We start from the raw sequence: 27796 nt of genomic DNA on the forward strand, positions 1-27796 counted from the left end.
ATTCGGTTGTTCTCAATGTGCTGTCCAGGCACAGGGACCGTTGCAGATTCTACTGTCGAAGAGCGCGGCGTAATGGTGAGTTCTGTCATCTAACGTTATTATAAATAACTCTTACTCATTCTGTAAGTTTTGTTTTCAAAAGTTCAATGGTAAAATGTTATAAAATGAGATATTCAGCTAACAACGATAACGTTATCTGTTTTGCTAGCATTTTAGCGAATACCACACGCGCCAGGAAGCTTTAAAAGTTTTTTTTGTTTAAATTTCGTTATATCTCGTAATTATTAACAAGGCAACATTGAAACAGGCCTTTAAACACAGTTCAAGCTAATATATTGAAATTGATTTGACTAATATCAGTCATCGACTACTATCAATCATCATTCAGTCAGATTTGTGGTCAGAGCGTTTGTGAACTGGTTCAATCGATTCGATAGTAAGGTTAACGTACAGAACTATCTTGTTTTGTGACTGGATGCATAATATCTTCCATAAACTATTCTTTAAAACGTAGTTATCATTTTTATTATTAAAGAACCGCCATAATAACATTCAAAGTCGATTACAAAATCCTTTCCCACCTCATTAACAATCAAAAAAGAACAAACACAAAGCCCTGATTAGCCCCTGCCTAACTTCCAATTCCAAATTAACGTTAGTTCTTACATTTTAGTTATAAAGCGTAACATGGTGGCTGCTGTGTTCATGAAACTGCATTCAGTTCTGGATTCACCCTGCATTCAGTTACACCTGTACTGAAATTAAAATACATTATGACACATAGAAGAAACATTACACCTGTAAGTAAAGAGTAATTGTTTGTTTGCTGCTTTTATGTCCCCTGGTGAATTCTTTGTACTAAACAGGTTAATGCCAAGTTCAGCATCGCTGCGTTATGACATTGGCATGCAGAAAAACTTGCTTGTATTATGACAAATTGAGATGTCATAGCAATAAAAATTAACCACAATCCTGGAGGAACAGTTAGCTACTGTTTTTTAAAGTAGATTTTTAGTGGCTCTAGGTCAGGGATTTTCATTTTTTTTGAGTAAAGTTGATTACCCTTGTGCGATGAACTCCCATTTTCGAATTATGAAAGACATCTCTATATAGATTCTTCTGTAGAGAATAATTGAATATTCATTTATTCATTCATTTTCTTATCGGCTAAGTCCATTTATTAATCTGGGGTTGCCACAGTGGAATGAACCGCCAACTTATCTAGCATTTGTTTTATGTAGTGGATGCCCTTCCAGCTGCAACCCATCACTGGGAAACAACCATACACTCTCATTCACACTCATACACTACTGACAATTTAGCTTACCCAATTCTCCTGTACCGCATGTCTTTGGACTTGTGGGAGATCCCGGAGCACTCAGAGGAAACCCACGCAAATGCAGGGAGAACATGCAAACTCCACACAGAAATGCCAACTGACCCAGGCAAGGCTCGAACCAGCGACCCTCTTGCTGTGAGGCGACAGCCCTATCTACTGCGCCACCATGTCACCCCATAATTGAATATATGAAACATAATAAATAATATAAGTATGTCTCTACAATGTGATTAGGAAAATAAATATTTAGTTTCTGCAAAGTTAAACTAATACAATTATATTATACATTTTATTATCTAAATAAAATTAGATGTTTTATTTTTCTTTTATAGTAATATGCATTTATTTATCTTACATTTTACCTTTTTATATTTTATTAATCAAATTATTTAAAATAAAAAATATTTATGTTTTTTCCACACTTTTCTTTAGACCCCCTAGCAATTCCTAAGAACCAAAATAAACATATGAATAACTTATTTTATTTTTATACTGACCACTTTTTGCCACATGTGTTAAGCAGGTAATCAAGCTAGATAGTGTTCAAATCTTTACTAGATAGCAGATATATATATAAAAAAAACATTCATCTAACACAGCACATGTTTGATCATGTCTTAATGATTGATTCTCAGTCATTGCCTTTCTTTAATCATTTGCTGGCCACCATCGGTCCTTGGTCTCGACCACCAGTATCCCGTCATGGCACAGCATTGCTTTGAGGTCTCCGGCATGTAGCTGACAGTCAGGCAGCTGATAGTGTCTTGTGAAACTCCTCGACACAAAGCCATGCTCGTCCATCCTCACCCCATGTCGACCTCTGATCAGCAGCCACCCCTCAAACACCTGTATGAGGATGTCTTCTGGTTTAAACTGAGTCACGTCCAGCAGGATCTGAAACATAGGCTCTCCTGAATCCTCGTCCTCGCTGTCTGCTTGAGCCCCCTCAGTGTCCACTTTAACAGGCAGACATTCAGGTCCTGGCAGGGCAAAGAGTCGATGATCTTCAGTGCTTTCTTGGAGATTTCTTGTTTTAAAGAGCTGTTGGTAGCGCACAGGGCTTGAAATCCAGTGGGAAATAGTGATCCCTTCTCCTGCCATGACGCTGGAATCAGAAAATCTTTTGGTTTTTTTGTGTTGTAAATGTAAAGTAGCGCAGTACCGGTAGGACCAAGCAAAGCTATTAAAAGACATTCCTCTGCTTAGGTTTCTGGGCAAGAGACGGGGCAGACCATTTTTAGAGTAGGTGAAGAGAACTGATATGTTCATAGTAGAACGTCCTGAACTTGTGCTCAACACATCATGCAGCTACCAAAAAGCATGTGTTTCCAAATTAGGCATTATTTTTTTAAGAAAGGATGCATTAAATTAATCAGAAGTGGAGAAGAAAATAAATAAAGTAATTATTTAAATAATAAAATAAATTAATGAATTAACAAACTGACAAGTCCATATTGTAGCCAACAAAGGAACTGCCACGATGCAGTTATATACGGCACAACAGACGAGCATGTTACAATAGGTTTGTGTGTATTAAATATTATGTATAGTAGCAATAGATACCAGAAGTATAACTATGAATACATAAAATAAATGCTTTTAAATTAAAACACCATGGGGTAGTCCAGCATATAAACTCACTTGCGACGCAATAAATCATGTTAAAAGTCACGTAATCATTAAATATGATTTTGCGCGTGTTGATTAGTGTCATTAAGCTTCGCCGGGTGTCGATGTTACTGCAGTGACATGCGGCGCGACACTCTGAGTGACACAGGTCACTGAACATGCCACTACCGAATAACACATGACAGTGAAAACAGGACATGCCACCGGAAGTGTCACGACACTCATTGGCATGTGCCAGTGGCATCTGTACGTCAGATGTCGTGTCACTTCATGTTAAAACTGCAGCTGGAGAAGTGGCAGTAAATACAATTACATTGTTAGAAAGGATTTATACTACAAATGTTCTTTTGAATTTTCTAATCAAAGACGCTTGATTTAATGTCATTTTTACTGAAATTTTAAGCAGTATTCAACTCTGACAAGAATTGTCAGGACTAAAGGAATAAATTGTTATAATGATTTCTAAAGGACAGTAAAAAAATACAGCTGAAAATCCAGCTTTGCCAGAACAGGAATAAATTACATTTAATAATATTTTTAAATAGGGCCGCACAATTTGGAGGAAAAATCTAATTGCGATTTATCTGATCAAAAATGCAAATTGTGTTTTAAAATGTGATTTACTATAATTTCATGAATGAGCTGCATGTTTGATGTGGATTTAATAGCACCAAAGAAAGACCAAGTGTGTTCACAAAATATGCTACACAATGCTTCTGTTCAAAGTTGTCAGTTTTCATGACAAGTTAAGAGAATTTGTATTTTAAATTCAGTTAAATAAATTATATCTAAAATCTTAACCAAAGATCTATAAAACCCTTACATTTAGATTGTGTCACAGTTTTATATCCATTTCATGACTTTCATGGTACACTGACAATGCTTTCCATACACAATTTTAGATTTTACTTCACAGCACAAGAATTCTTATATTTAAGTGTATAATTTCTAAATACATTTATATTTATATATTATTTGTAATACAATTGTGTATTTTAATACAAGCAGTCAGATATATAAACTGTACCTTAAATTTGGCATGCTCAAAGAAAACACTCTTTTTGAATGTATCAAACGAAACTCAAGCAACATGAGCATTTATGGCAATTATATAAATGTAAATATTATTCCACTTGCTTTTTGAGCATTGTCGAGTGAGTTCATAAACACCTGTGATCGGTCATTGTGTTCCCGCACCCAGAATGGGCTGCTATTGCATGGTTCTGCGTGGTTAGCGGTCTATACGGGGCTATCACAGCTGATTTGCGATAGAAACAGTGGAGAAAACTTGTGTAACAGCTGAGAGAGGAGAGGAAACATTACCTCACACAAGCAGGTCAAAGATCCTTTACTAAGTAGGAGCAAATACAAAACTCATGTACATTACAGGTCTTTAAGGTGCTTCACCCACACTTCAATCAGTTTAGTGCACAACTAGAGCATGTCGAATTTTTTTTTTGTTCTGGGAAGGCAGACGCTTTACAGACAGATATGGAAGATAAATCGCTGCTGCCACCCTGTGGATGTTTGGTAGGAGTACATAAAATATAGTATAGTTGCCATTGTTTATAAGTAAAAGAGTTACCAATTTAAACATCTTTTGTGGGTATATTATTAAGGCACCAGGACATTATAAAAATGAAATTTCTATTTCAGTAGTATTATCATTATGACCAGTAGCACTTTTTTAGTGATTATTACTTTAGTAACATTGTTTTGTATGCTCATTAAAATGTATATATATATATATATATATATATATATATATATATATATATATATATATATATATATATATATATATATATATATGATATTAAGAAGTCTAGTCCAACTGCTCTTTTCATTATCCTGGAGATGTGATTATTGATATAAACCTTCATCATTATAATTATTATTTCATAACTCATCATGTGTAGGTGTGTAGAAGTAACTAATCCAATTGGCAGTTTTATTTTGCAGTATGAGGCACTGAGCTGATAATCTCTTGAGACTGCTCTACTAATCCCCTTTAGTTGTTGTCTCTCTCGCTCTCCCTCTCTCTCTCGTTCTCTCTCTCTCTCTCTCTCGCTCTCTGAATATTCACCACTAGCTCTTGTTTATTTATGAATGGGCTATGAACAGAACTGTTTCCTCCTTTCTCCATTCTTTGATTTGAAGAAGGACCATTGATTCTCTGTCGTCGTATAGTGTGTTTCTGTGTTCCCTCTTCAAAGCTGTCCTCCTCCTGGCCTCATTCAGTTACTCTGGCTCGGCTTGTTTGTTGTCTGGGGTAACGCTGTTGCTGGGGACGATGTCAGAACACATTCAGCTCTCAGTAGCCCTGTGTAGGATTGGCTTTTACACGGTAAGCTGAGAAAAGGTTTCCATATTTTGCAGTGCATTTAATTAATTTCATGCTCCCCTTTGTTCCTTTTAGTCGATTATTGCTATTCGGATGTGTGTGCAAACTTATTAAGGTAGAATTATGCTGTGCAGTAATGCAACAGGTTACCTGAAGCTACAGCTCACATTTAACAATATTCACAATCTATGTGCTTCAATAGCTCTTTAAAGATCTGCATGTAAGATTACAGTATAGCACAGTGTAATACAATCTGTGTCTCACAGCTTCCATGAGCGGGTTGCAGTTCAAAAATGATTAATCTGTGTTGGATATTAGCGTCTGTTCGTCCCTAGGGGGGAACATGGTGTTGTGGCAGGTGTTTTTAACAGTAACCCTCAGGTCAACCTCTGTGCTTTATGTCAAAAGTCACAGGGGAACCTTAAAAAGTAGGAGAAGCACAATCCTATTGTAGCATGTTCTTTTTTTGTCTCTTTGTATTTATCTTGCTATATGTGCTATATTTTTCATGTTTTGGAAATTACAAAATGTTCTTTTCTGTCATTAATACTAAAGAATGTGGGAACAAGAATATGTCTGTGATACCAGGCAGAAGTGATGGTACGTAATGATTTAATTTGGTGAAAATGGTCACAGTCTCACATATATTATGTATATTGTAGGTTATGCTCCTCATAGTTTGTTTTAATAAACTTTTGAAGTTGATTCAAAGGTTTGCATTAAGTAAAATTGTTGAAATCAGTATTTTATAAACACACATTAAAAGTCTATGTTTTTTTTTATCTAAAAATTAAAAAAATTAAATTTATATCTGTTATGGCATAGCTGAATTTTTCATCAGTCATTTTTCCAGTCATTATTCCATTATTCTACAGAAATATGCAGACATATACAAAAAATAGACTAATTGCAACATATTTGCACTAATATATATATATATATATATATATATATATATATATATATATATATATATATATATATATATATTAGGGGTGTCACGATTTCGATTTTTTAATTTATGCTCAATTTCGATTATCGAATCAAAAAATAGAATCGCCGATGCTGCCACGCCCCCATGTCACGTCAGCTTGGCTTGCCAAGCGGGAAAAAAAAACAGGCTTGTTGAAGTGCTTGTTAAACTGCAGAAGCAGGAGACCCGTCGACAGAACTTAAACCCTCTCCTCTTTCAGTGAAGTCGCCGGTGTGTAAGCATTTTGGATTTCCAGTGAGTTATGTTGACAACGTTCGTGTTGTCGACAAAAAAAAACACAGTTTTGCAAGCTCTGCTATGTACGTATTACGTACGGTTCGTCCGATAAACAACACCGGCATCGCGATCCTCCATCCATCCCCGTTGCAAATCCGCTCGCGAAAAGTACACATTCAAGCCCTGTTTACACTGTCTTTGTTTTTAAATGGCATTTTAGAACGACAACGATTTGACATCCACAGTGGCGTGTATCATTTCTGAGCAGCCCTCCTAACTCTATACCTCTGAAAATGCACATCACGTGACCACACAGACACAGACGCATACACAGCCAAACGTTCGAGACAGCAGGTCCAGGTAGTCAGAGGACTGCTTCAATCTTTCACTCATATGTACTTAGTCATTTTAGCGCACACCTCAGATACTGTTGGCTGGTTCCTGTTGGTTGTGCGTCTTTTTTACCGACGCCATTATAACGACACAGATCACTGCCTATTCACGAGTCCCGCAGAATAAGTGATTGACAGGTGGTAATTATGTGTGTATCTTGCCTTTATTCATTTACTGTATGATTTGTTTAGGGGTAAAACAAAGACCATGCAGGTCAGGTAGTTTAAACGGTAGGCTACAAATAGTTAATTGGTCATTAATTAATTAATTATTCATAATCGAAAATCGAATTAAATTGTGACTTTAGAATCGAAAATGTAATCGAATCGAGGATTTGGAGGATCGTGACACCCTTAAAATATATATATATATATATATATATATATATATATATATATATATATATATATATATATATATTTTATTATTATTTTTTTTTTGGAGTATGGATAATTGTTTGATAAAGGCCCCGGTGTACTTCAATTGAAGTTCTTTTTCATTCTTCGTTGGAAGCCAAAAAGAAGTTTGTAAATGCTGAGCGATGACAAACTGTTTTCGTTTGAAGTATACCGAGGCCTTAACTACATATATTTTGTCTAAAGTTTTTAACTATGTATTTTTTAGGATTCCTAGGAGTCATTCTGAACACATTTTTACATTCAGATTAGTGGTGGAAGAAAAAAATGCACGTGCAAAATGACTGTGCGGTCCTGCGTGGGCCCAAGCTACAAAGAGAAAAATAATATGCATTGACTGGCAGATTTTTGCATGGTGTCGTATTTGTTTCATTTGGATAAAGACAGACAAACAAAAGAATGTTAAAGACATAATGCTTCTAAGACATACACTTTTTGTCTGAAGTGCAACCAAATTCCTACTGTGCCACAAAGTGAAACTTTGAGTTGTGCTGCGCAGTGTGTGACCAGCTTTAGAATCACAGAAGAATGCAGACAGGGTGACATCAATGCAATGCAAGGGCACTGACTACAACAATAAAAATAAAACAAAACATTAATCAATTAAATAATTGAATGATTCAACAATCGTTCAACAATTAAATATTTTCCTTCAGCTTAGTCTCTATTTCAGAGGTCGCCACTGCGGAATGAACCACCAACTATTCGAGCATATGTTTTACACAGTGGCTCTCCAGCTGCAACCCAGTACTGGGAAACAACCATACACACACTCATACTCTACGGCCAATTAAGTTTTTTTAATGGGCTCTATGCATGGCGGCGCGTGACCATTTTCTGGTAAAATTTAAGACCCCGAGCCAACTTCCGCCGATCGTACAGTACAGTGCTACAACAGGAGCGCTACTGATAAAAACAAGTAATGTTTTGGACAGTTGTCTTAATGTTTTATACCATTATAGCCCACTTATATATGTTTATATCAGCTACATAAATATGACATCTAAACGTTTAAAAGTGTAATTTCAAAGACGTGAGAACAGTACTTATAACTACCACTGCTGTGTTCAGCAACGCACAGCGTCAGAAATTGAACTCTTACCTTAGTTTCCACACGTTCCCAAAAGACAAAGTCGTGCAGAAGAGGTGGGTTGTTGATATTAAACGTGAGAATTTTACAGAAACAGAAAAAGACAAGAGTGTAGCTGACATTTTCAGTCTAGCAAACTGATAGAGGCTCGAGTGCCAACCGGATGCAGACATTTAAAGAAAGGAGCTTTTATGGCAAATAATAGTTTGTTTTCATTGCCTTTGAAGTAAAAAAAAAACTGAACATTAATATACATAAACATTTCTTAATAGGGATGTCCCGATCCGATATTAATATCGGAAATTCGTCTAATATCAGTCCGAAAACTATATCGGAGTGCGTTAAAAATCTCCGATATAAGCAGTCCGATACTCTCTAAACTCCGTTACAGCTATTCTATCCAGCAGCGTCCAGAGCCAGCGTGCAAAGCCCACGTGATCACAACACTGCTTGCTAGCAAACAAAGTCTCTAAGATTTAACATGCTCTTTACACTTAGTTATGGTGTATTACAATAGAAAGCTATTGTGACGGTAGCACACGCTAACGCTAACGCTAGCAACATCTCTAACGTTACTGGTTTATTTACTTCACGTCAAGCGATCTTTACATTGTTTTGCATAAGGCTGCTAAGCAACATAAGGCACCGAATGGCGACGTAGCGCACATCGTGCGAGCCTCAATTCGGTCATAGCATATCGTGGTTCAGTGTGATTCCTAATTCATCACCAGCGCTTCCCACACATAAGACTTTACCTCAGCGGCCCAGTCTGTGTGCATGAGAAAAGTCTCCGGCACAGACTCGCGGGCTCTGCTGCTGCAGCAGACCCACAGAGACGCGCTGGACACCTGCTCTGACTTTAGCTTTGAGAAGAGCGCGAGGACACGCGGGAAAAAAGCCTACAATACATTATCTTTTTCCCGGACATGTCCTCTATTTGGGACTTAAAAATGGCATTCAGCCAAGATTTCTAAATCGCCAAACATGTCCCGGATTCTGCTTTCTTCAGCTGCGTTTCTACATTATTTTATACGTAAACTTTCAATCTCAAACTCTCAGCAGCACCAAGATTAGAGAGGGAGCAGATTTGACCTGTCAGTCGTGCACATGGATAATAGGAGTGAAATAGTGGATTTATTATTCTTTATTTCATTTTTTTACTTGAACACTCTGAAAGGAACAGTGTCATGTAAAATGCTAAACATCTTTGTTGTTTTCATTGTCTGTTAAATTAGAATAAGAAATCATTCTGTTGCTGAGGGCCATTACAGTTTAAAAGAAAGAATGGTATTACTTTTGGGGCAGAAGGAAATTTTTATTAGAGACATTCCCATGTTTAACTCTTCTTTAAAAAGCCCAGAAATATAAAGTGCTCTGATAAACGGTGTCAGCTTTGCACATCAGTTTGCAGTTATTTACATTGTCTAATTTTCCCATGTGGGCAGTAGGGTGGAATCTGTGCAAATATGCAAATATAAGGAATTTTGATGAATAAAATTATTCTTAAAAGTCACATTATTTCCAGTGCTGTGGAGAAAAGGTGTGTTTCAATCTAGCCTCTGCAAGTATTTTTATGTGCGATATATAATATTATAAAATTAATAATGTTTGGGAACATTGATACAGCCATAATCTTCTTATGATACAAACACAGATGAAATAGCTCTGATCATGTAAATGTTTGTACTAACCATACTGCACATTTTTATCAACTTAACAATAAATTTTTTCTGCTGCCCAGTTTGAAAGCTATTTTTCAGCTCAACTGGATCAAAAATTTATCAAAAAGCTGTGTGTGAAATTGAAATTTCGGACACTGAACCTTACTGAACAATATTTTTTCTAATGTTCCAGCTCTCAGCAGTTTCTACTCTTTGCTGATGGTAAAAAATGAACAACTGAAGTGACTTTTAATTAGCATTTTGCACTTTAAAATTTTACTTTTGTTTATTCAATTAAGATATTTTTCAGGGTCTTAATATTTATTCTTTAATTCATTTTATATATTCTTATGTAAAGGTTCACATTTATGCAACCAATAGTTAATAAACTGGTTGTTTTTATCATACTGTTGCTGACTTGTTCTCAGTTTGATCTAGCCGTTCATACATTAGACTCAACAAAATAGGTAAAAATAAAGTATTCATAATTTGTGCTGATATCGGATTTATATCGGTATCGTATCGGACTGATGGCTGCAATATCGGTATCGTATCGGAAGTTAAAATGTTGTATCGGGACATCCCTATTTCTTAAGCTACTTTCTAAGTGCAATTTTTAAATTCAGAATAAAGACCTTTATTTTATTCACTGTACTTATAAAATATAATTCACTGTATATAATTTGAAATAAAAAATTGTGAAAAAAAGTAACATTTTGAAAAAATATTTTATTCAGATGAGCAGAAACAATAACATTGAATGAGTTGTTTTCTTGAATCAGGTGCTTCTTCTGTAACTTGTGCATAGAGAGGTATTTGGGCTGATACGTATTAAATAAATAAATAAATCACCCATCTGTTTCATGGAACTTAACACATAATTGATCCATTCCAAACAATTTTTCATGTGACAACACACATTACACATTTCAGAGTAATGGGCTGTCTGGAAAAGCAAAGCAACCAAATGTTTGCATATCCCACTCGCAATGGCATAGTATTTCTGACGGATGTCCGCTCCAGGATGGAGTAACACACAAAATTTTCTAGCTCTGAATCTCATAATGTTACCTAGAAAACAGAAACAAGAATATTAATAGGTTTTTAAAGAGAGTCATTAAAGGCAGTTCACTCAAAACTGAAAATTCTATTTCCTTCACTTATTCCAAACATGTTTGAGTTTCTTTCTGATGTTTAACACAAACAAAAATACTTTGAAGAAAGCTGGAAACTTGCAACCACTGATATTCATAGTAGTTCTTTTTCCTACTATGGAAGACGATGGTTACAGGTTTTCAGCTTTCTTCAAAATATCTTCTTTTGAAAGGCATCTGCAGCAATATCATCAGATTAAACTACACGGTTAATACATTTAAATTTTAAATCATTTAAATGTAGCTCCCTTTAGTTACACTTTAAAATAAGATTTCATTAGTTAATTTATTTGCTCACTATTAAAAGGACTATTTAATGTTTAATAGTTAGCATTGTTAAACTAATTTACTAATGAATAAAAATCCAAAATCATGCTTCTTAACATTAGCTATTACATCGTGAGTTAACAAGCACAATGAATAAGCATTTGTTCATTAACGTAAAAATCTAATAAATATTGCAATAGACAAATTGTGGATGTGAAATTAACTAATGACACCTTATTGTTTTGGGTCACCGTCCCATTTAATTACATTGTTATAGACTAAATAGAAAGCATGCTATCTACACTGTTACACTGCATCTGTCATCTCCACTGTTTCAGCAATAAATCTCAGCATTGACACAGTGCTATTTGTCTGTTGTGGATAGAACGGCATTGTATTATTTTATTCCTAATATATCTTGCTCAATAATCATGCTTACAAGCTAAGACAGCATCTGTGTTTCTGTAATTATCCGAACTGAACAGTGGTGGTCACTTTAGAACAGTAAAAATATGAATGGGACAGAACTTCACATGTATGCTGTCCTACTCTCAGCTGGTGAGGAGACTCCGATTTCTTCATAGATCGATCGGTAGTAATGAGCTCTCACTGAGATCTTATTCCTGCCCTGTTTTTACCTGACACTTTGAGACAGAATTACGTACACATATGATCATTTTTACTAACATGATAAAGTTGCAGATGGACAAATTGTAAGAATAGTATTAACGTTAGCCTACAGACTAGCTGAACTTACCTTAATAATTGCACAGGTAGGAAGATGCATAAAACTTGAAACCTTTCTCAAGTTTGCTCTGCGGTGTTGTAGAGCACATCCGGACAAGCATTTGCACATCGTTGACCATAATTTACTCGCAAACAGCGAGTAAATATTGACGACTCTGCCATAATACTGTTTACCTCCGCTTAAAATCACCCGGACCGGACCGGACCGCGGCCTTAGACAAAACGTGGAAGTAATGCGTGCATATAGCCCATTGACCTATTGCACATGTCTTTAGATTGTGGGTAAAGTCGGAGCACCGGATGAAACCCACACCAACATGGGAAAAACATGCAAACTCCACACAGAAATTCCAACTGGCCAGCTGGGACCCGAACCAGCGACCTTCTTGCTGTGAGGCGACAGTGGTAACCACTGAGCCACCTTGCCATACACATGAGTACCTTATTTTTTAGATATCTTGATAAATTTAAAAGAACTTAAACTTTTACATGTGCAACTCAACAATATCAGTTCCAAAGCAGTGGACCAATCAGAAGAACTTGGATGAGGGACAAGCGTCGTTAGCTTTTGTCTACAGGCACTCAGTGGCTGAGTCATTGATATTACATGCCACTTTTTTCAAAATCTTTTCTGAGTGCTGCATCTCACATTTTAGTCACAAATATCTGTATGATTGGCTTCTTAAAAAGTGCTTAATAGAAAGTTTAAAGTAGCAGCATTTATTTGGAACCAAAGTCTTTATTTTCTTTATAAAGTGTGCCTGTCATCTTGGGATCAATTCATAAATGATCAAGTCTTGCTGAAGAAGTATATTAATGAAATAATAAAAAAAATGCATGGATAGCGGTGTATGTTTCTGATGTTATAAAATTGCTTAGCAGATCATTTGTATTACTATGCATTTAGATGTGTTATGTACTGTAAATCTTTAAGTATTCAGCACAGCTTGAAAGCAACAATCGTGTTTGAGGCTCAGTGTTCTGTGAGGGTTTTATTGTGTCTCATTAGTTTTCCGTTGGACCTTCATTGAGAAGGCAATGGAGGGGAAAATCACATGCGTGCTATTTCAGTCATGGTCTACAATTGTGGCACGTGGCAAACCATTGTCAGGCTTTTCACTCAAAGCAACACTCTCCCTGGTTCACAATATTTTGTGTGCATATGTATGTGCATGTGCATTTACTCAGTTCTGACATGTGTTTTTTCACTAAAGTTGTAAGCTAATATTTTGCTTTTCTGGTGTTCTTGTCCAGTGCTATTCTGAGAAATTTGATGTGTCAACTGGCCATTTTCTTTATTTCAAGTGGGTTTTGTTTTAATTCCAACAATGTTACATTAGATTTGAGCCGTGATTAGAAGTCAGATGGTTGTGGCATTCTTTTTTGGAATAATTTGAAATAAGCTGCATCAGTAGTGAAGCACGACAAAGTTGTAATAGCTTGTATTTTCAATGTTTCAACATCAACCTAGATGGACAGTTTACCCAAATGAAAGGTGAGGTGACTCTTCTATATTGATACCTTTACATTATAGACCATTTTGAGAGAAGTAAACAAAAACAATGGTCCTAACGTATTTCCCGTTTTACATTTTAAATTTCCACAGCTTCTGATAATCCAAAAAGAGCCACATATTCATAAATAATGCTATGATTTTACAGTTTTAACATTAAGTTCTGATCAAATTGCCTCTTGTTACAGTTATGAAATAGTTTGAAAACAAGCAGGAAATGTTCATGAGCAAATATTCTATATTGATACCTTTACATTTAGTCCCTTTTTTGGTAAGATGTTTCCTTTTAAAATTAGATGACAGCTTGTAGAATGTTACTTTCTGATGCTTAGAGTAAAGATATGTTTACTGTATATTACATTTTAACATTGCTGAAGCTTCTGAACTTAAATACTGTATAAACCAATTAAAATAATATAGCAAAGTATTTAAAGACAGTAGTCCCAGTGACACAAATCTTACTAAATCTTACTGATTCAAAATGTTTAGAAGAACTTCAGCAGAAACTTGACCAAACCACTTGGTGGTGCCATTTCATTAACTAAGACCCATACTATGCTTGCAGTCAATTATTCTTTAAATACATATGATTTGCACTTCTGGTGATCCTGTTTATTTAATGTGGCAACTTTTCTGGGTACTGCTATGTCACACATACATGGGCCCAAAGCCACAGTTCTACTAGTTCTTTATTGGTGGTATAAGCAGGTTTTTCACATAAACTTCAGTGGAACATGCAATTTATTGCCCTGGATTAGGTAGTGAAGGTAGGACATATTGAGGGGCACCTTCTCCTTAAAACTTTGTTTTAGGTTATTTCTCTGTCTGACAAAGCTCCATTTGATAGCTTGTTATAGTCACAGTTTTATTGAAAAGTATTTAAAATGTGTGCATTGCAGAGGCTTGTGTCACATTGACACCTAATTAAACTCAGTGACATTGATTCCTCTTGCGCCTTTATTTTATTCAAAATTATTCACCTAATGACATTAAAAGAGCAAACTAAAAGATTTAGTGGTCAAGGCAGCATTTACTATTATTCTATTTTAATAGGCAGCTTTTAAAGACGTTATTGTTTCCTAAAATGAAAAATTCTGGCAATCTGCTCTTAAATACAACATATACAATTAGAAGTTTCCTGGACAAGTGACATCTGAATTTAGGCCTCTAAATGTCATGCACACTTGAAGTACCTGCTAGCATCATTAATTGCATCCAACAGGAAAGTGAAACTTTCATTTCGGTTTCATTATGACTGACTTAAATGTACACCTCAGTAGTATTGTTTGTGGTAATGAGGACTACTTAATGGCAGAATGATACTCCTGCTATAGTCTATTATTCCTTATTCCCTCCTTCCTGAGAAGTTCTCGCAGGTAATTAAATCAAACCTAAAATATCATGAGACATATATGCAGATCCTGTTTGTCAGCTGTTTCTGTTCTTCATTCAAGTGTGTACAGCTGAATTGACTAATGCTGAAGGAAAAGCTTGATTTCTCAATTGAGATGGGTGGGCTTAGCAGTGGGGTGCCTGAATCTGGTTTGAGTTTACTATTACATAAGTGCTGAGGTTGTTGTTTTTGAGACCAGGGGTCCAGGGGAAAAAACCCTAAGAAAAATAAAATAACAAACAAACGGGTTCCAGAAACAAATGTGTTGTGTTGAAACAGGGAAGACTGGGCTCTGGGTCAGTAGAAATGCAGGACCATGTTTCTGAGGCCAGCGTTCTGATTCACAATAAAATTAACACATGCTCATTAAGCAAGAATTGCTTGTATAAATAATCACAGTATAATTATGTCATGCATTCACTCTCATTTCCTTCTAAACCGATTTATCTTATCTTCTGTGGAACACAAAGTGTGAATTTAAATCAGTGTTATGGTATAATAAATAGGACAGAAGAGCCAATGTTATCTTCATGTTTTTTGTTAAGAGTTAATTGATTTCTTCGTCTGATATTGATGTTCAAATGTAGTGAATCAGTCTTATTTCTATATTCTATATTTTGTAATATTTTTTGAAGTGTGGAGTGCACCTCCTCTATGTGAGAGAGCACACGGCCGTATGAGGTCCCCAACCTTTGCCATTCATGTCAGCATTTGGTTGAATTGCTCAAGGAGATCATCTTTCTGTGGTCAGTGCTTCCCAAAGATTTAAAATATACTTGCGTTGGTAACCCATTTGAAACACACCATTTACCCATGGCACACGGTTACTTGCATGCGACAAAAAAAAAGTTTTTAACAATATTTTTATTTATTATGACACTATAATACACTGTTTATTTTCAGTGTATTAAAGTTATAAAACAAAAGACTGTTGAAATAATAAAAGAAATCCACTATTTGTTTCACTTTTATTCTATTCAGGAGCCATGTGCACCCACCGGCAGGTAAAGTCTGTTGCTGACATTTTGTACAGTATTGCCAAAGCATGTTAGATATGTGAAAAATATGTAATATAGCAATATCATAAAATTAAAAAGATATATATATAACAAATGAGAAGCAATGACATAAAGGAATAAAAATATGACAATTTCTTTATAAAGTATAATACCAGAATAAAAAATGTAGATTATTTAATTGAGGCAAATTAGTTACTCTTCTAACAGTGTACAAATATTTTGCAGCCAGTTTAGATGCAATTTTGTCCTCCTATAGAAAAGTTTATCGGAGTCGTTCAAGTAATAAATTATTCAATGTTTCTCTCGCTCTTGCTGCTGTGCACAGGCTGTCAGCTGCGAAGGCAAGTGAAAGTGTATCAGGCTTAAAATAAAAATGTAAATAAAAAATGCATGCAATTAACAAAGACTTTAGAAAGTGAAACCAAATGCTGAATCTCAAACATTTTAGGAGATTTCGGAATCCTGGACAGATGCATTTTGTAGTCCCAAAAAGGCACGACTCTGTAGGTCTCTGCAGAGCACTTGAGATTGTCGGAGTGTTGACAGTTTTCACATACACACAATGAGAACTTGGAAACGTGTAGGGCGAGTTAAGATTTTCCACCGGTTAATTAATCGCGGATGTTTGGCTATTTGGCAGATTTAAAAAAAGTGTTAAAGGAGAATAATAGTAAAAAAAAATAAGTGTCACCAAATATACTTGGGCGGCTGTTAATATACCCAGGCGGCCCACCCAAGTAAAGTCTATGCGTGGGAAGCACTGGAGGTAGTGTTTTTAAAAGACCTGGGGCCTCATGTACGAAGACTTGCGTGGAAATCTTACTAAAACATTGCGTACGCACAAAGCTGTAAATGTGCGTACGCAGAAAAAATTTCAGCACAAAACCCCTCCCTGCCTCCTCCCCCGTATGAATATGCTAATGACTATGCTAATGGCAAAACCCAACGAAAAACCAATGGCAAAAGCAAGCAAAAAGAAAAACTTTGAACAGAATGTGAATTGGAGGTGCTGCTTTCGGAGGTAGACCGGAGAAAAGCGGTGTTATTTGCAAGTTTGTTCTCCGGAATTAACAACAAAAGAAAAAAATAGAGTGGGAGAGTTTAGCTGATGCGGTCAACACAGTTGGGTCTGAACATATCGCACTGAGTGCATTAAAAAAAAGAGAAATAGTGTGGTTTATATCTGTAAAATGTTGCAGGTTGCCTAACAGTCTCAGTGGCGCGCTCGTAAGACGCTTGTGATCATGAATTGATACGTTCGAGCATGAACTCGGCTCGAATCCAGCGTCTGATGAACTCTTTCTTGTTTTTCCCCTGCTACATATCAGATTTTGCCAACTATTTATCACGAGAAAGACAAGTAGGAATCATCAATAAGTTCATATCAATAAGCATCATATTTTATTTGCACATTTATTGAATGGAAATGTTTCTGATTCACGCATGCAAATTCATCTTCAGATAGTGTCTTTATAGCAATGTGCGTGCGGTATATCGCTCAGATTACATTGGGAAAACAGGCGACTGCTGCAAATTGTACTTTAATGTTTAGCTGCTCAAATGTATGGTATGAAAACCTTATATACCTGCTGAACCCGTCTCATACAGCTGTGATTGCAAGGCTCAGACACTTTGTGGAGAGGAATTTAACAGAAATGCCTCTAGGAGTCGCCAATGGAAATAAAACAGACACGCACAAAAAATGTGCGTACGCCTGCCAGAAAGCTGCCGTGAAGCTGCGCACATTCCCACGTTCAGTTCATTGTTAGTAAATCCAAACTTGAGCGATTCTGAGCGTGAAACCTGGCGTACGCAAAGTTTTTGTGCGTACGCAGCGTTGATACATGAGGCCCCTGGTACTTCTAAAAAAAATAATATAGTACCAGATTTGCTTTCACAACTAGACATTTGTCCCCTTAGCTCGGTTCATTTGGGCATATGTGAACACCACAATTTCAATCTGCGCAAATACAATCTGTCCAAGATCGCCTGAGCGAGGTGGTCTTGGCTCATTTGAAAGGAACTCAGGAGTGATTTGGTTGGAGTGAGAGAGCAATTTGATCCAACAAACGTGGGTCAAAAAAATTCTAAATTGTCCTTTGAATGGGTGATGTTAAAAATTTAAAGCAATTCTGATGAAGGTTTTGAAAAACTTGACTAAGGTTGACTACGTCTGTTTTATTTATTTCTGCACTGACAGCTCGAAAGAAAGATCAGCATTTATTATCTGACTGTAGTACCAGTTTATCTGTTAATTATCTGTTTAATGTAAGCCTATAATACATAATTCTAGACAAGCGTTTAAAGCTCATTATAAATAATGAAAATGAAAATAAAAACAAGGCGGCGCAGTAGGTAGTGCTGTCGCCTCACAGCAAGAAGTTCGCTGGTTCGAGCCTCGGCTCAGTTGGCGTTTCTGTGTGGAGTTTGCATGTTCTCTCTGCGTTTGCGTGGGTTTTCTCCGGGTGCTCCGGTTTCCCCCCACAGTCCAAAGACATGTGGTACAGGTGAATTGGGTAGGCCAAATTGTCCGTAGTGTAAGAGTGTCTGTGTGAATGAGTGTGTGTGGATGTTTCCCAGAGATCGGTTGCAGCTGGAAGGCATTCCGCTGTGGCGACCCCGGATTAATAAAGGGACTAAGCTGACAAGAAAATGAATGAAAATAAAAACAAAAGTTATTACATGTCTTATTCTAATTTTAAAAACAACTAATTAAATCATAAAAAAATGACAGGATTGAAGATTCAATAGGTATATTTCTACAACCTTTGACAACTGAAATGAGGCTATGTATGAGATGAGTTTTACCTCTGATTTATATTTGGTGACTATGTCTGTGGGTGCTACCATTCAAAATTAAAATGCACTTTTGTGCTTATAATATCTTATTGCTCATTGTCATCAATTAAAATAAGAAGCTGATTAAGCAGAATCTTCTAAAACACACCGTAGATCTCTGGCCAATGTGAGGAGAGTTCACTTGCTCGTGATTTGTTTTAACTATTTTTGTCCATTTACAAACTTTGCTGTGTGAAAGCTAACCGCACCAAAAACAAAACCGAAAATTGTAACTATTTAATCCCTGTTTCAGAACAAAACAATTGATCTATAGGTGTGAAAGCACCTTAAGTACTGATTGTACTGAGAACCTGGTAAGCCCAGTTCAAGATGTGATAAGTGAAATCTGCTCAGTCACTCTCTTTTCATATAAGCACTGAAACATGGGTTCTGCTGATGTGGCATTTGATAATAATTAATAATTAGACTTTAATTAAATTACAATTTTTTTTTACATTGAAAATTATTTGAGGTGACGCAGTGGGTAGCATTGTCTCATCACAGCAAGAAGGTCGCTGGTTTGAGCCTCGGCTGGGTCAGTTGGCATTTCTGTGTGGAGTATGCATGTTCTCCTTGTGTTCTGTTGGTTTCTTTGGTAGCTCTGGTTTCGCCCACAGTCAAAAGACATGCACTATAGGTACATTAACATTGGGTGAACTAAATTGTCTGTGTAGTGTACATGTGTGAATATGAGTGTATGGGTGTTTCCCAGTGATAGGTTGCAGCTGGAAGGGCATCCGCTGCCTAAAACTTGCTGGATAACTTGGCGGTTCATTCCGCTGTGGTGACCACTGATTAATTAGGGACAAAGTTGAAAAAAAAAAAATGAATAAATAAATATGATTTGAAAAAGATATATATGTAAAGTAATCATTACATAAACATTGGTTGTCAACTGGTGTAGAGAGAGGTAGAATTATTTATTAGTAACTGTTACTAATAATGATGAAAGAACATTACATAGCATTCCCCAAACTACACCCCAAAATCAGTAAAAGTTAGGACTGTATGGAAAAAGGAAAAAAAGCTAAAAAAGTAGTGATTTCTAAATTAACTTTGACTTGTATTTCATTGCAGACAATACAGCAAACATTATTCAATGTGTTCCGTATGATTTTAATTTTATTATTATTATTTTTTATTAAACACCCAATTAAATTTTGGTTCATGCAACACATTTGAAGAAAGTTAGAACAGTTAAAACGATTAGGGATGCACCGATATGGATTTTTTGGCTGATACCGATAACCGATAATTCTTCAGACTTGGAGGCCAATAGCCGATATGTATAGGCCGATAATCATAAATATTTTAAATTGTTATATTTTTATACAGTAAACTTCATAAAAGATTGAACTGCTCTTATGAACTGAATAGCCTATACACAAAGCAAAGAAGCTATAACTTCAAAATAATAGACCTATATTCACGATTTCACATAAATCAGCATGCAAAAAATTATTTATTTTTCTTCATAGCAAATTAAAATGCAAGTTGATTGTTGCATATAAATAATAGTTTAAATAACAAAATGGTATTTAATTAACAAGCAAGATAAATATATTTAAATAAGATGAAAATGAAAGAGCTAAGAACTGAAACCATCATGAATAAAACATGTTACAGTGATGTACACATGGACAAATATGTCATGTCCGACATCTTTTTTAGAGGTGTTTTGACAGTTTAGAGCCACCGTACAAGCCAACAGCTAAATACAGATAGTACGTTTAGAAAATGCGGCACAGATTCATCCTATTTGGCGTTTTGACATGTCACATGTAGGTGCTGCTTGTTAATCAGACGCGTCTGCGCTTGTTCTTGCCGTCAATCGCGGGAAAAGGATCGATGAAAGGTTTATGATAACCCACTGAGAGTTTTACTCAACTGTAGAGCCAAAGGTGCCATCAGAGTCAGATTTTGATACAAAAGCTGCATTGAGCTGACTTTATGACAAACACAGAGCAGAATATAAAGACAGAATGAGCGGCTAGTTAAGAGCCCCTTTGAATGGATTCACCTCTCGCCTCTCCCTCGTGCTACAGTGTGTGTGTGTGCGGTGACAGCTCTTGTGCGAGCTCGTTATAATCAATATGAAAATTCCGTTCAAACTGAATACTATCTTACATCAACAACACATGACCAGCAACATGTTGATAATAACAAATAATCAGATTACAAACAACCGTTATGTTTATAGGTGTTGTAAAATGTGTGGGTCCTTCAATGGGACTGGGCTGCGGTTTGGGGTGTGTGTGAGACAGAGGGAGAGAGAAAAGAGCAGCGTTTTTTTTGCAATGAGACCATTTTCTGTGATGTCCCCTCTTTGGTGACTTATTTGTTGTACCACACGGAAAGTAATAAATATTTTGGACCAAGTTACATGTGTCCTCTTTCATTCATTTCATATTGAAGGTATCTTTGTGCACAGCTACATGGGTGTGCTTTGAGCACAGTAACAGCTGACAGGTCAGCAAAGTTTCCTTTTGGAGAGACTGAGACGTTTTGTAACAAATACTTATAATGTTGTGCTTGTGTTTTCCTGGCAAAACAACTCAGCATGCAGCTCCCCGGTGCTCACAAAAGACTGCGGTCATGTCATCTGCGGTTAGAGTAAGATGAGTAGGTCAGAGTAGGATGGTCACGCTACACCTACCTGATTTCCCCAAGTAGGACATGTTCCTGGAGTAACATCTATGTTGATCCTTAAACAACATTCCAATCAGCCAATCAGAACTAAGCAATACGTTTACTCTTTATTTTAAGTTTAGGCTTTGTTTAGGTTTATGCAGGTAGCATGTAGAAACATAACTGTTATCCAACTATTATTTCCCTCTGATTTGGGGAATAATTGGTTGGGTTTAGGGGTAGAGAATAGGTATGGATTACATTTTCGAACAAAAGTTATGCTCCAGGATCAACATAGATGTTAATCCAGGATCACATCATTGTACTTGGCAAATTCAAAAATTTAAATTGTGGTGTGCATAGGCAGAAGATTATAAGATTCTGGCATAAGATTATAAGATTCTGACAAAATGATAACCTTGGATAAAAATATCACTGTTTTATGATATTGTGATCGCTAGTTTAGAATATATAATTTTTAAATGTCTGGGTAAAAAGCAAAAACAAAAATTTCCCTTGTAAACTGTCAGGGTTCTGCCACTTTGGTCTTGTAAATTCTTGTTTTGGTGGCAGAGCTCTGACACTACTCCTCCATGTCTGGTCCTGTTTCTGTCTCTGTGTGCGCGCGCGCGCCGTCGTGGGTGTACGCAGAGTGTGCGCGCTGCCACTTGATGTGGCCGTGCACGCTCTGCGTCCCTCAGACGCGCGCGCTCTTGTACTAGTGTTTGTGTTTGTTCTGTCAGCAGCGCGCTGCTTTATTCTCGGCGCCTCCGTCTAGTTGGTTTCAGTTTTGGTTGGCGCTGAGATGAAGCATGCGCGTTGCTTATGTGTGAGCGCACGGTAAGGTGTTTATCTATCGTGTGCTCGTGTCTTGCGTCTCTTGTCAAAGCACGTGGCTTGGTGTTTACATTGTTGTCACGTGCTTTTGTCGTGTGTTTCAGTGTTGTTTGTTGTCATGAACATGCGGTTAATGAGTTCTCTCATTGGCTGCATGTTCTTGTCCTGTTAAGTGAGCGCATGGCTTGTGTGTCTCTCTGTGTCATGCGCTCTCCCGTCTATTGTCTTGTCCCACCCTCCTTGTTAACCCATTATTAGTTAATTGTGTTCACCTGTTTGTGTGTTAATTTTCTACAGTTTATATACCCCTCACATTTGCTGTCCTGTGCCAGTTCGCCATCACATGTTGTTGTTTAAAACCTTGTCTTGTCTTGTCATGTTTCCAGTTATCATCGTTGCCAGCCTGCCCAGTCCTGTTTGTATGTATTTGTTTTGTTAATGTTTTCCCCCTCGGGGTAGTTTATTTTGCATTTTATTTTATTTTTATTATTTAATAAATTCCCATTTATTCTGCACTTGAGTCCTCGCTCCTTTTTCCCCATTTCCCCTCACCAACCCTGACAGAACGAACTGGCCAAATTAGAGGACTCAGCGGAAATGGGACTATTTCTGCGCCCAGCTTGCTCCCAGCAAGAAGGACCCATCGACCAACCCCCAGCCAGAGGACTGTCTCACAGGCAGAACCATCGCCCCTTTGGCATCTACGCCGAGGATCTTCTCGAGGCAGTCCGGGGGCTTGGGTTCAGTGAGACCACCCTCATCCACATCTTTCTGGCTGGATTGGATGAGCCATTCGATTGGGAGGAGCTGGGTGATATCGGGACATGGACGTATTGGGAGGTGGTGGACTATTCCTGTCTGAGGATGGAGAGGGAGATCCTGGAGGGGGAATGGACCCCTCTCACCACCACCACCAGCACCATCTCCCAGTCCATGTCCTCCCCCCAAGGGTTAACCCGCACCCAAAAGCGGAGGCGGAAGAGAAAGGCCTCTTCTGCGAGGGTTGCTCCAGCCCCTGAGCGCCCTCCAGTGTCGGCTCCAGCCCCTGAGCGCCCTCCAGTGTCGGCTCCAGCCCCTGAGCGCCCTCCAGTGTCGGCTCCAGCCCCTGAGCGCCCTCCAGTGTCGGCTCCAGCCCCTGAGCGCCCTCCAGTGTCGGCTCCAGCCCCTGAGCGCCCTCCAGTGTCGGCTCCAGCCCCTGAGCGCCCTCCAGTGTCGGCTCCAGCCCCTGAGCGCCGCTCAGTGCCGGTCCCAGTCCGGCTCCTTGCCCTGCCGGCACCACCCAGACGTCTAGCCCTGCCGGCCCCACCCCGGCTCCTTGCCCTGCCGGCACCTACCAGACGTTTAGCCCTGCCGGCCCCAGCCCGGCTCCTTGCCCTGCCGGCACCACCCAGACGTCTTGCCCAGCCGGCCCCAGCCCGGCTCCTTGCCCTGCCGGCACCACCCAGACGTCTTTCCCTGACGGCACCACCCAGACGTCTAGCCCTGCCGGCCCCAGCCCGGCTCCTTTCCCTGCCGGCACCTACCAGACGTTTAGCCCTGCCGGCCCCAGCCCTGCTTTTTGCCCTGCCGGCCCCAACCAGACGTCTTGCCCTGCCGGCCCCAGCCCAGCTCCTTGCCTTGCCGGCACCACCCAGACGTCTTTCCCTGCCGGCACCACCCAGACGTCTAGCCCTGCCAGCCCCAGCCCGGCTCCTTTCCCTGCCGGCACCTACCAGACGTCTAGCCCTGCCGGTCCCAGCCCGGCTCCTTGCCCTGCCGGCCCCCCACAGACCTCTGGTCTTGTTTCCCCTCATAGACACTCCCTGGGTCGTCCCTCCTGCCCCTCCCTGGTGTTCCTTTCCTCCACCCTGGACGGACCCTCCGGCTCCACCCTGGTTCCCTGCTAGAGCTCTCGACCCGCTGGACCCACCCTGGACAGTTCCTCCGGTCCCACCCTGGACTAATCCTCCCTTGTCTTGCCCTCCCATCCCTCCCTTGTTTGTCGTTTTGGGTCTGGCTTGGCTTCCCTCCCTCCCCCCCTTCATGTCGTCTTGCCTGTTCACCTCCCTGTCTTGTGTCTGTTGATGTTGCCTGTTTTGTTGTCTTGTAGTGTGTCTTGTCTGTCTTGTACCTTGTTGGATGTTCCCTTTAGGGACGCCAGGTGGCGTCCCTTTTGGGGGGGGCTAGTGTCAGGGTTCTGCCACTTTGGTCTTGTAAATTCTTGTTTTGGTGGCAGAGCTCTGACACTACTCCTCCATGTCTGGTCCTGTTTCTGTCTCTGTGTGCGCGCGCGCGCCGTCGTCCCTCAGACGCGCGCGCTCTTGTACTAGTGTTTGTGTTTGTTCTGTCAGCAGCGCGCTGCTTTATTCTCGGCGCCTCCGTCTAGTTGATTTCAGTTTTGGTTGGCGCTGAGATGAAGCATGCGCGTTGCTTATGTGTGAGCGCACGGTAAGGTGTTTATCTATCGTGTGCTCGTGTCTTGCGTCTCTTGTCAAAGCACGTGGCTTGGTGTTTACATTGTTGTCACGTGCTTTTGTCGTGTGTTTCAGTGTTGTTTGTTGTCATGAACATGCGGTTAATGAGTTCTCTCATTGGCTGCATGTTCTTGTCCTGTTAAGTGAGCGCATGGCTTGTGTGTCTCTCTGTGTCATGCGCTCTCCCGTCTATTGTCTTGTCCCACCCTCCTTGTTAACCCATTATTAGTTAATTGTGTTCACCTGTTTGTGTGTTAATTTTCTACAGTTTATATACCCCTCACATTTGCTGTCCTGTGCCAGTTCGCCATCACATGTTGTTGTTTAAAACCTTGTCTTGTCTTGTCATGTTTCCAGTTATCATCGTTGCCAGCCTGCCCAGTCCTGTTTGTATGTATTTGTTTTGTTAATGTTTTCCCCCTCTGGGTAGTTTATTTTGCATTTTATTTTATTTTTATTATTTAATAAATTCCCATTTATTCTGCACTTGAGTCCTCGCTCCTTTTTCCCCATTTCCCCTCACCAACCCTGACATAAACATTATATTTTGAGAAACATTTTAAATACTTTGGAACAGTGAACATGTCAGGCTAAATCATTTAAATTAATTATTGACTGTCTTCATTTATTTTTTTACAATTTAAAATGGCATCTTTGGCTATCTTTTCTGCTGTAGATACTGTTGTTTCTAAAAAAACAACAAAAATAGTTAATAAAATACCTTACAAATGCCTCAATAATGGTATTACAGAAAATTTTGAAGGAAAACGGTTACCGTCCCATGCCTAAGTGTGTATCTACTCAGTGTTGCGTGGTAGATTAGCACTGGTTGCACCCTCACTGCCTCTGTGTCACAACAGAAACCGCTCGCGTTTCTCTCATTGATAAGCACATCTCATCCTTTATAACTTGTTTTTCTTACACATATGACTCATCAGAAAACACTCTGTGTCATCCGTGATTCACTCAGAACGGTTCTGTGACCCACCATGTGAGAACTGCTTTAAAAGAGAAAGCATTTTCACAAACAAACAAAAAAATCATAAATATATAATTATAAAAGTGATATACAGTGCAGTGTAGATGTGGAAAATGATTTACCAGCATACTGGAACACGAATAAGGGCTTTGTTTTAATAATGAATATTCAAAATGAAAACATTTTATTAGTGCAGAAATAGAGTTATAGTTTCAGTTTAAATAATTTGTTTTAATTAACCTTGTTTGGATCCTAAATTTGTGCTCCTAAATTTTTGAAGTTGGAAGCACCAGTGCTACCTAGCATAAATGTTAGTTTTGAACTCTCAACGGCAACTTTATTACGTACACTTGTCTAACTGCACATTAACGCAAATTTCTAAACATAAACAGATGATCTGCTGCAGTTCCAGAATGAGGAAGAAAGGTGATTTAAGTGACTTTGAATGTGGCATGGTTGTTGGTGCCAGACTGGCTAGCCTGAGTATTTAAGAAACTGCTGATCTACTGGGATTTTCATGCACAACCATCTCTAAGGTACAGAGAATGGTCTAAAAAAGGGGAAAATATTCAGTGAGAGGCAGTTATGTGGGCGCAATTGCCTTGTTGATGCCAGAGGAGAATGGCCAGACTGGTTCCAGCTGATAAAATGCAATAGTTATTCAAATAATGACTCATTACAACCGAAGTATGCAGAAGAGCATTTCTGAATGCACAACACATCGATCCTTGACCTACAGCAGCAGAGACCACACCTGGTGCCACTCCTGTCAGCTAAGAACAGGAAACTGAAGCTACAATTCGTTGCCTGGTCTGATGAGTCTCGATTTCCGCTGCGATATTTGGATTGTAATTCAGAATTTGGCGTCAACACAATGAAAACATTGATGCATCCTGCCTTGTATCAACGCTTCAGGCCCCGGACTGTTTAGGCATTTTTATTTTTTACATTTATTAAGGTCGAAGAAGCTGCATGAATCTTTTCCTTATTTAATGAATGAATTGCGCCTTAGTAGGCGATGCGACACTCAATAAACGCGTGGTGTCATTTAAAGGCGTGAGACGTGGAGCACAGACGCTCTTAAAGTTCTGGCAGTAATTAATAATATAATAATGCTAATACTGAAATGATAAAGGTGTTTTAGAATAACCAAAACAATGTTTTACAAACAGATGTTTTACAATGTGCTTATCCTGCTGGTTTGTCCATTCACACACTTTTTTATCATCACACAATCTTTTATGACAAAATCACATTACTTTTTTAATGCGCATACTGAAATTTGTCCGGTAAAAGTGTTTCCATCGTAGTTTATGTGCATCTTTTCTTATCGAATAATCCAAATAAAGATTATCCTACTAAGTTATGCGCATGCATTTTATGCTCAATTTAAAATTGATGCGCATCTTGCCGTTTAAATTAACTGTTTTTTTTATGCCATATCAAAAATACACATGGGTCGCAGGAGTTCTTGCATAAGTGCTTCATAATCCTCATTCCGTAGTACTTTAAGAGAGAAGTATGCTGTGCGTCAGCAGTTAGAAATCTCTCTGCTCTCTGGTTGCTACGTATTACCCCTTTGTGAGATGCTGATGGGCCAGCAAGGGACAAGGGACTCAAGGTGTGCCATCTCTGCAGTGCCAACCTGCAGACTTTTGACCACCTGCTTGGTCCATTCCTTTTTTGATGTGAGTTACTCTGCGATTTGCTGCTGGCAAGATTTGATCTCTGTTAGACGGTGTATGATTTCCTACTTTACTGGTGTCTTCATAAAGGGAGAGTGCCCTGGATTTAATAATCACTCCTCATCTGCACACTACTTGTGTGGTTACACAGACACAAGTTTTGTTATAACAATATTCTGGAAGGTGATTTATTGACAGTAA

At 38.5% G+C, this 27796-nt stretch overlaps 2 protein-coding genes across 13 annotated transcripts in view; one reads left to right on the forward strand and one right to left on the reverse strand.

Annotated features, from left to right (window-relative positions):
* The window catches only part of arl15a (ADP-ribosylation factor-like 15a), a 179901-nt gene continuing 152105 nt past the window's right edge, over window positions 1–27796 (forward strand). For 5 of the 12 annotated variants that reach the window (XR_012406041.1, XR_012406039.1, XM_073950817.1 and 2 more), the window contains exon 1: window positions 4975–5315. Coding sequence is in view for 8 of the 12 variants with exons in the window: in XM_073950817.1 (XP_073806918.1) it covers window positions 5262–5315 (54 nt within the window). In the remaining 4 variants the exon portion in view is untranslated. 12 annotated transcript variants of the gene reach the window in all.
* Window positions 1826–2507, reverse strand: hspb3 (heat shock protein, alpha-crystallin-related, b3). Its single transcript, NM_001099452.1, is given in 1 exon segment — window positions 1826–2507. A coding segment is annotated over 1 exon segment (453 nt). The 5' UTR covers window positions 2441–2507; the 3' UTR covers window positions 1826–1987.

Source organism: Danio rerio, chromosome 5 (genome assembly GCF_049306965.1).
Source record: "Danio rerio strain Tuebingen ecotype United States chromosome 5, GRCz12tu, whole genome shotgun sequence".
Classification (NCBI taxonomy): Eukaryota; Metazoa; Chordata; class Actinopteri; order Cypriniformes; family Danionidae; genus Danio; species Danio rerio.